The 10,434-nt window shown below is 34.4% G+C and overlaps 1 protein-coding gene, 1 long non-coding RNA gene and 1 other non-coding gene across 3 annotated transcripts; all 3 read left to right on the top strand.

Moving 5' to 3' along the window:
* The first annotated feature begins 3,041 nt into the window (after positions 1-3,041).
* Positions 3,042-5,391, top strand: LOC141375582 (uncharacterized). The gene is made up of 2 exons (XR_012384126.1): positions 3,042-3,158; positions 4,601-5,391. It is a non-coding gene; the product is annotated as an uncharacterized lncRNA (long non-coding RNA).
* On the top strand, positions 4,776-4,876 carry mir126a (microRNA 126a). Its single transcript, NR_030071.1, has one exon. It is a non-coding gene; the product is annotated as a microRNA 126a (primary transcript).
* A 1,728-nt stretch (positions 5,392-7,119) lies between the features above and the next one.
* pierce1 (piercer of microtubule wall 1) lies at positions 7,120-10,431 on the top strand. The gene is made up of 3 exons (NM_001123243.1): positions 7,120-7,340; positions 9,612-9,690; positions 9,768-10,431. Exons 1-3 carry the CDS (start codon positions 7,186-7,188, stop codon positions 9,945-9,947), a joined length of 414 nt encoding a protein of 137 aa, NP_001116715.1. The 5' UTR covers positions 7,120-7,185; the 3' UTR covers positions 9,948-10,431.
* The last annotated feature ends 3 nt before the right edge of the window (positions 10,432-10,434 follow it).

The following is a 10,434-nucleotide window of genomic DNA, read 5'->3' as shown; positions in this document are numbered from 1 at the left end:
AATTAAAACTATTATGTTTAAAAATGTGTTAAAAAAATAAACACGGGGGCCCGGAGGCATTAGGTATTTTTATAAGAAAGTCGATTTATAATCCGCTGCTAACTGATAAAGCATGTTACATGAGATACACTAGATGAACTCACTGTGATTTAACTATTACAGAAACAGATGTGACTGGCTATATCATATCTAGATAAAGATGTCTATATATATATATATATATATCTCATATCTAGAAAGCAAGTACAATTTACATTTTTCTGACTAATTCGCATGTATTTACATTAATGTGCAGCACATTTTATTGATTACCTACAGTTATGTTATTTCACCAAAACTACACACATTTCCTGCTGTAAAAACAAATATTAAGCTTCATCTGCAACTTAGCTAGAACTATTCAGTTTTGCGAAACAGTTGTATTTTTACCTCATCAGCTTCAGCTGCTCAAAATAATGAATGATGTGCAGTGACAGAATATTTTTAAACCATGTGACAACAGAGCCACTCCCACCTGCCGGTAGAAACAGGTACTGCTGAATAAATTACTTTTTAAATACCCGACACAAACGCTGCTTTAGGTAGAATACGCGTGATATACAGGTGTTAATTGTCAGAACTTTGATAACAAAATAAATGTTATACAACCTATTTTTATTTAAGTGCAACATATTCCAAAAGATCAGGGGCTTTTGACAATACATCAGGGGCTTAAGCCCCCAAAGCCCCCCCCTCGCAACGCCCCTGTCCCCCACACCATTACACCAACACCACCAACAGGCTGAACCATTGATACAAGGCAGAATGGATTCCTTTTTTATGTTGTTGACGCCAAATTCTGACCCTACCATCCGAATGTCACAGCAGAAATCAAGACTCATCAGACCAGGCATCGTTTTTACAGTCTTCTATTGTCCAATTTTGGTGAGCCTGTGTGAATTGTAGCCTCAGTTTCCTGTTCTTCCTGTGCTGACAGGAGTGGCACCTGGTGTGGTCTTCTGCTGCTGTAGCCCATCTGCCTCAAGGTTTGACGTGTTGTGGGTTCAGAGATGCTCTTCTGCATACCTTAGTTGTAACGAGTGGTTATTTGAGTTACTGTTGCCTATTTCTATCAGCTCGAACCAGTCTGGCCTGGATATTTTCTCTTTTTCGGATCATTCTCTGTAAACCCTATAGAAGGTTGTGCATGAAAGTCCTAGTAGATAAGTAATTTCTGAAATACTCAGACTAGCCCGTCTGGCACCAACAATCATGCCACGTTCAGTCACTTAAAGCACCTTTATTTCCCATTTTGGCACTCGGTTTGAACTGCAGCAGATTGTCTTGACCATGTCTACATGCCTAAATGCATTGAGTTGCTGCAATGTGATTGGCTGATAAGAAATCAGAAAGAGTTAGATCATAAGAAAGAGTTGTTGGACAGGTGTACCTAATAAAGTGGCCAGTGAGTGTTTATGGTTTCTTTCTAAAAAATAAAATCTGTTTTAGTGATTATAAAAAAAAATATCTTTAAAAAAAAAAAAGGACTTGAATTGATAGTTCGCCATTAAATGAAAGTGCTTACCAAAATTAGTTCTTAGATTCTTAAGAAGTTATTTTGAAGAAAGCTTCAAACCTGTAACCATTGCCTTTCATAGTATTTGTTTTTCATACTATGGAAGTCAATGGTTTCAGGTTTTCAACTTTCCTCAAAACAACTTCTTTTGCGTTTAACAGAAGAAAGAAACTCCTTAAGTTTGCAACCACTTCAGGGAGAGTAAACTATCTCTACATGGTGTTTTACATTAAATATATTAAAATAAGCTGTAAATCAACAAACTATATTACAAAAATTTTGCAGCTTTTTAGCAAGGAAGTGCTGCCTATCTGTCACTGTGGAAACAAAAAGAGTGTCTCTGTTTTTATCATCATAGTAGGATTTTAGTTTTTTATGATTTTTAGAATGTAAAATATTTCAATGCAACCATATAAAAGTAACTGATGCAATATATCAAACTTTAAACCAGTGGGGGAACTTCATGGTGTTCTGTGTGATTGCTAGGGTGTTGCAGATGGTTACTATGAAATATTGTTATGGCTTGTTATTCTTGTTTTCCTTTGTGTAAAGCCTTTTGACAATCTACAGCAGGGATGTCAAACTCAATTCTTGGAGGGCCGCAGTTCTGCACAGTTTATTTCCAACCCTAATTAAACACACCCGATCAAACTAATTGAGTCCTTCAGGCTTGTTTAAAACCAACAGGTAGGCATGTTGGAGCTGGGTTGGAACTAAACTGTGCATGGTTGCGGCCCTCCAGAAATTGAGTTTGACATCTCTGATCTACATAGTAAAAGTGCTATAGAAATAAGGATGACCTAAATTCTTTGTGGTTGCTAAGGTGTTACTAGACTGTTCAGTGTGGTTGCTAAGGTTTTGCAAGATGGTATTGAGTCAAAAACATTTATTAAAATAAAAATATCAAAATTTTGGTGAATTAATGCCTCAACGCATCAAAAACAGCATAATACAATAGACACACTGCAATCTGACCTGTGTTTTAGTTGAAATTCTGTTCATGAGTTTGTTAAAGTCACACTCCTGCAGTTGTTCTCAAGCACTGGTGCAGATGATGCATCACCTAATAAAGGTACACATTATATATTGTATATTAATATAAAGTTCATGTCATTACTGTATTTGATACCTATAAATAAACCTACTGGCACAGCTAAACAGAACAAGCAGAGATTTGTATGCTTTTCTCATTTTTTGCAGCATATGAAAAACGTAAAATGTAAAATTCTGAAAAGACAATAAAAGTAAAGTGTGCAGAACTGCTCCCTTCAAAAGAATGAAACCGAATGTCAAAGGAATGTGCACTGACACTCCACAGCCTGTTCTAGAAGGATGGAGATTGTTCTTTACAGCAGTTTTATCAGTTCCAAACACACACAGGAATTCCGGTCTGGGGAAAGACCATCCTGATTCCTCACTTCCACAGGAAGCTCCAATAAAACACAACCTCTTACGTGACAAAAAGCATTTCACTTCTCAGATGTGTGTGTGGACAGAGGTGAAGCTGCAATGAGCTTCTGGAGCTCAAACACTCCTCCGTGGACCACCTCAAATCTCATCTGCAAGAACCAGCAAAAATATGGAAAACATCCGTAATTTTCAGGTAAAATCGTTTTTTATTTATTTACTTTATTTTATTTTTCGATTTTAGGTCACTCTTTAAGTTACATTTGATTCTAATGAACTTCATATTTTTAGAGCAGCTTTAATTAAACAAGCTATTATCACCAATGTAACTAATGACAGTAATATTTCATATAAATATCTAGACCCTGCAATGTAAATTGCTGCAGTATTTTTTTTCAGTTCAAAGTCCATAGGGGTTGCTCTAAAGTATTATCTTGAAATATATGTGTTCTTACATACTGTGGTTTTAGTTTAGTTTTATCGGCATTACCACTAAATAGTTATTTGCATGATATTTAAATTTAAAACATTATTATGTACAGTACATGGGCAGTGGCGCAGTGGGTATCACAATCGCCTCACATCAAGAAGGTCGCTGGATCAAGCCCCGGCTTGGTCAGTTGGCATTTCTGTGTGGAGTTTGCATGTTCTCCCCGTGTTGGCTTGGGTTTTCCCTGAGTGCTTCGGTTTTCCTCACAGTCCAAAGACATGGGCTAAAGGTAAATTGAATAAGCTAAACTGGCCGTAGTGTATGTGTGTGAATTGAAGAGTAGTATGGGTGTTTCCCAGAGTTGGGTTGTGGCTGGAAGGGTACCCACTGCATTAAAACATATGCTGGACAAGTTAGCGGTTCATTCTGCTGTGGTGACCCCGGATTAATAAAGAGACTAAGCCAAAAATAAAATTAATGAATATTATGAACGTTTCGGCTGATTACACTACGTGGCGCCTTCTGTTGGCGAATTGCAATATTAATCAGGGTGTGACGATTTGTCCATATATTTTCGATCATAAAATGGTTTTAGTACATTTCTAATAATATTTTTGTGGCTTTTTTTGCCTGAAACTTTATCTTCAGCATTATTCTGAGCCGAATACCACTAGTAAAGAACAAAATCTTGCCGCATTAAATTTTTTCATTGAACTTTTCCAGTCATCTCAACTCTCAAATCGATCAAATTGATTAAAATATTAAGTAAAACTTTGCATAACTTAAAATTTATAGTTGAAACCTGATTAACTTAGTAAAATAACTGCATGGTGGTGCAGTGGGTAATCAACCTCACAACAATCGCCTCACAAGAAGGTAGCTGGTTCGGGCCACAACTGTGTCAGTTGGCATTTCATTTTCACAAGTCCAAAACATGTGGTATAGGTGAATTGGGTAAGCTATATTGTCCATAATATATGTGTGTGAATGATTGTGTATGGATGGTTTCCAGTAGAGGGTTGCAGCTGGAAGGGTATCCGCTGCACAAAACATGCTGGATAAGTTGGCAGTTCATTTGGCTGTGGCGACCCCAGAATAATAAAGGGACTAAGCCGAAAAGAAAATGAATTACTGAATGAATGTACCAATACTGCATTGTTTATTAAATTTATTGGTTACTGCAATTGTATATTGAATTTATTCTGCAGTTATGGATGGATTAACCTCTGAGAAGGGCCACCGATGAGGACTACTATAGTAAAAGCTGAATATTTTACTCCTTAAGGCTGCGAAAGGTACATTTTTACAACTTGCAAAAAGTCGATGTTGGAAAGCACATAATCGGTTAAACTGTTCAAATGCCATGCCTTGACGAGAAGAAAGGAGCCATTTTAACTGCTTCACAGTCCATTATTACTTTTGGTACGCGCTAGGCCAGACTCAAACTCGTACCGTGAGTAATAATGCACTGTGGCAGTGGGTTTATCTGCGTGGACAAACTCAAGACAGGTTTGGATGCAGATCAGTGTTATCGATGGATAAAATAACACTTTTTTTGGTATAAAAAGAACACAAGCACTTTGTTTTGGCACATGAGACGGCATTTGACAAATGGACCCACTGGCATCTGACTTGTTTAATTTTAGAGGTTAAAGGAAATAAATTTGATACAAATAAAATCTGGAGGAAATAAAGGGCATGTTACATTAAATATCACCTCTAGGGTTTTACTATTATTTAAAACTGTATGTATAAACACTGTTAAATGAAATGTTTAATGAAGTGTTGATGGTTGAATTTTTTGAGGGGTCTTAGGTTTAAGATATTTATGGATGTCTGCCAGTCTGTTGTTTACTTTGTGTTATCATTTATTTGCTTTTGTAATAAAAAAAAAAGTTATTGTGTGAAAAAAACTGTTGCAAGTAAACAAGAAAATGGTTGTGTAAATGATGTTTACTCTTTTATTTTTTTACACTAAATAAAACTGATTGATAATCAATGCCTTAGAGTATTTTCTTATGAAAATGTTTTAAACACTGTACACTTCACTACTTTATTGGAATAAGGTTCGTCTATTATGAAATGTAATTTTTTTTTCACAATGTTCATTAATTTTTTTTTATTCATTAGCAGAGGTGGAAAGAGTACTGAAAAATCATACTTGGGTAAAAGTACATTTACTTGCCCAAAAATGTAGTGTGAGTAGAGTAAAAGTATCTGTTGTAAATATTACTCAAAGTAGCAGTAAAAAGTAGCCCTTTCAAAAGCACTCAAGAGTAGTGAGTATTACGCTGTAAAAAGCTGATGCATTAACATCTAATTTGTGAATGTCTGTAAACGGAACATCCTGTTGTGCATTTAGCTATTGCCCAGCAGGCACACAACGTCATAAGATGTTATGTTAGATTTAGGTTGTGATGTCAGGTGACCAAAATTCAATGTCTAGTCTGCATCTAACGACAATGTTACTTTGATGACCATAACGATGTCAAATGACATTGATATTCTGTAGATGTTAGGTTATGTTGGAAAGTGACCAAAATCCAACGTCAAGCCAACATCTTAAACCAACGTCATATTGCCGTCAGATACTGACATCATACTGACGGCATAGTGGTAATGTTCACACAACGTCAAGCTGTAACTTTATTAGACGTTGATATGGACGTTGGACATTGATATCAACCCGAACTTCATTTCCAAACAAAACGCAACGACCCCCATAGTTAGTATACAACGTCAATTTGATGTCATGTTGACATCTTCTACCTGCTGAGTGTTTAAGGCCATTTCGGTCATCATATAGTAAACAATCGTCATCTTGTCATCAGTGACATACAAAAAAACTGTATCTGGGTTAATGCGTGTAAAGATTTTGGATCTTGTTGGACACTTTTAATGCTTCCAAACTGTTTGCTGCAATTATAAGGTGCCCATGTCTTGAGTAAGTTCATTATGATGTGATTTACCTTCTATTTGCGATTTGATTGGACAGGAATCACATGACTGATTTTTCTAATCGACAAAAAAAAATACAAAATAAAAATAAATAAAGTTGTGCCTGCAGGTTGAAGGAAATTAATGGAGATAAAGTATAGATACAGCACTAAAAATTTACTCAAAGGAAAGTAAACGTACATATTTTTAAACCTATGTAGTAAATACGATTCCTGAGAAAAACGACTCAATTACAGTCATTTGAGTTTTTGTAATTAGTTATTTTGCACCCCTGGTCATTAGAAATGTGAAATTTACTTATATAGCTTTAAGTAATTTTCTCTTTGGTTTTATGATTTATAGTTGTCTTTTGAGTAAAACATCATTTTGTTTTACTCTGCAAACTACTGATAACATCTCCTACAAATTTAATATAAAAACATCAATGTTAGAGCTTTTTTCTGCATAAAATAAAAAGGTGGCATGTTCTTGGTTATTTATATAAGGATTAAGACAAATACTAATGTTTTAACTACACAAGAGTTAGGAATATTTACTAATTATAATTACCACGAAATGTTATCGTCAATCACAACAAATAACAACATCTAAACGATTCTCATTGTAATGTTACTTTATTTGAATAATTGACATATCTAATAATACCACAGTAAATCCAAATATCTCTTACTTTTTTCTCCATAGAGTGTATTTATTTCTTTTTTAAAGCTAAATTTTTAATTATTACTTATGAGAAATTTTTTGAGAAAAGACAACACTTAACTTACCAGGGTCACATTACGTCACCTGGTTACAGTGTTTATAGCAACCACACGGATAATGCCTCAACACAAACATGAGCACAAACGAAATAAAGAACGATTATTCAGCGAAAGAAGAGACCGCAGGGCCTGGAGATTCTAATACATCTGAAATAAAGACAAGCGATGTGTACAAAGTTGACAAAAACTTACCGTCTCGCTTTAATAACCCGGATTGTTTCAGATACAGGTAAGAAGAGCCAGCCTTGATGTGTCCAAAGTGCGGAAGTTGAAGTCAATATACTTGACGTTTTTAGCACTTTAGTTGAATATTCTTCAAGAGTGAACTTTTAACACCTGCTTGCTTGGATGTTTTTAAATAGTTTATTAGTTGTTTGAGGCGTTAACGCAGTAATTAGCCATAGTTTGTTAAACAGGTTGCATCGCTTCCGGTTCAGGTCCTTTATGTGTGTATCTCGATTAAAGCGATAAATAGTTTTACTTATTTCTTCTCAGTTGCATTATGGAATAAAATTAAATAAGAACGGACAATAATACAACAAGCTATAAATAACAGGGATCCTTGAAAATTTTGAATTTCTTAGGATGTTTATTTTCCAAGTAACTTAAGAGTTTCAGTAAATATATATATATATATATATATATATATATATATATATATATATATATATATATATATATATATATATATATTTAGTCTATAAACAGGGTTCATACAAATTTTTACCACTAAAATTCTATAACTTTTCCACGATTTTTCCAAGACTTTCAGGTAAATTTTCATCACCTAATGTTTCATGCAATGTCTACATACATACAGTATGCGTAGTAAAAGAAAAACAATGCACGCAACAATCTATTCAGTTTGAATATATATTTATATCTATGTAAAATTTATTTAGAATATGCTTACACGCACTAATAATGTGAGAGTATGTGATTGGCCAAGGACAGAAAAGTAAAGACAATTAACCCAAAATAAATATCAATTTTCCAAAACTTTTCCAGGCCTGGAAAATGTCATGTCAAAGTTCCATGACTTTTCCAAGTTTTCCATGACCGTATAACCCTGTATTAATGTCTGATAACACATTTTTTGACGAAATTACACTTCAGACATGTATTCATTTGTTGTGGTTGAAAATCAGGATTATTCCATTAAATGTAGTTTTCTTCTGAAGGTATAATATTGTTTTTTATATAACACTTTACAAAATGATTCAATTAGTTCATGTTAATCATATTTACTTACATGAATTAAAAATGACCAATATAACAGTATTTGTTCACTTCTGTTGGCAAAAGAAAAAGTTGTTAATTAGTTCTTTACACAACTCTAGAGTTTAATAATGCATTAGTAAATTCTAAACTATGATTAATAAAAGCTGTACAAGACAAGTACACTACTTGACGAAAGTCTTGTCGCCTATCCAAGTTTTAGGAACAACAAATAATAACTTGACTTCTAGTTGATCATTTGGTATCAGAAGTGGCTTATATGAAACGCAAAATAAATAAATGATCGTGATTTTTAATTATTTAATTAGGACAGTAAGAATTGACTTTGCTTAGACAAAATTCTTGTCACTTAACAAAAATAATGTAGAGTACAGAATATAAAGTCATGGAAAAATAATTAAAATTGTGTATGACTCTCATGAGCTTGGAGGACTGCATCCATACATCTCTGCGAAGACTCAGGTAACTTATTGATAAAGTCATCTGGAATGGCAAAAACAGCGTTCTTGCAGGACTCCCAGAGTTCATCAAGATTCTTTGGATTTACCTTCAATGCCTCCTCCATCTTACCCCAGACATGCTCAGTAACGTTCATGTCTGGTGACTGGGCTGGCCAATCATGGAGCACCTTGACCTTCTTTGCTTTCAGGAACTTTGATATGGAGGCTGAAGTATGAGAAGGAGTATTTGCTCTCTCCTGTGGTTTGTATGGTTATGGTCAGGACAAATATCTTGATGCCTCAGGCTGTTGATGTTGCCTTGCACTCTGCAGATCTCTTGCATACCATGCAGGTTCTAATAGGTCTTCTGCAGCATTTGTGATGATTGGGATGCAGTTCAACAGATGATTCATCAGAAAAATCTACCTTCTGTCACTTTTCCAAATGAATATCTACTGTAGAAGTCAAGTTATTATTTGTTGCTCTTTCAACTGGGATCGACAAGTTTTTTTTTAGGTAATTTATTGTTCATTCTTAGTTCATGTTAAATGTAAAGTGTTGCCATATCAAGTTATTTAAACATAGAATATAATTGTTATTTTGACCAATTGTCAGTTTATACTCTAAATGAGTTTGAATTAAAGAACAACTCAGACTCATCGCTAAATGAGTTTGAAATCAAAACAAGCATTTTACTGAACTATAAATTGTAAACTTAACTATGAATTGTAAATCCAGAGAAACTGAGAATTTCTAAATGCTCTTCATTACTATAAAATACAATATATGTGTATTCTAATGATCTTCATTGTATATTTCAGTCACAAAACAACCAATCCACTGTACCGAACAACAAACCAAGCATATGGAAGCAAAAAACCAACAGTTCACGAAATGCCTGTGAGTAAGCGGCACACAATATAAATGAATAGGATAATACACACAAGAGTACTTACAAATCTGCTTCATTTTTCCAGACATCCTTTAACGGAAGTCGACACAGGTTTTCGGAGCATCTACTAAAAAGTGGCATGTACAGAGACAACGGCTTCAACACCATGCTGGACAAGAGTCGACTCTCCAGACCCAACGAAACGTCTGTGTTTTATGATAGAATCAATTTCCATTCCTTATATCACACGGCTGGAAAATCGTAGTAAAACAAGCTATGCTATTTCAAAGCTTGCATGGTTTGGATGGACATACTTGATTTTGAACAGCCCTCAAAGTGTTTTTTTATTCTTAAAAAAAAATAAAGGGATAGTTCACCCAAATTTTTTTAAAATTCTGTCATAATTTACTCTGTTTGTCTTCCTTTTATTCTGTTGAACACAAAAGATTTTTTGAAAAACGCTGAAAACTATTGACCTCCATACTATTTATTTCCCACTATAGGTGTCAATAGGTAATGTTTTTAGAATTTTTCAAAATATCTTCTTTTGCGATCGACAGAAGAACAAAACTCTCTCCACTTGAGGGTGAGTAAATATTATTTTTTTTAATGTACTATCCCTTTAGGTCAATGAACTGAGATGTTTAGTCCCGGTGATTTGGCATGTCATGAAAATGAGGGAACGCTATTAGTCAATTTAGAAAAATGACAGATTTCTCGTTGGATGAATAAAAACACAACTACGTCAAGAA

This window comes from Danio rerio, chromosome 8 (genome assembly GCF_049306965.1).
Source record: "Danio rerio strain Tuebingen ecotype United States chromosome 8, GRCz12tu, whole genome shotgun sequence".
Lineage (NCBI taxonomy): Eukaryota > Metazoa > Chordata > Actinopteri > Cypriniformes > Danionidae > Danio > Danio rerio.
The sequence above is the reverse complement of the archived record's forward strand: the minus strand, read 5'-3'. Positions and strand labels throughout refer to the sequence as shown.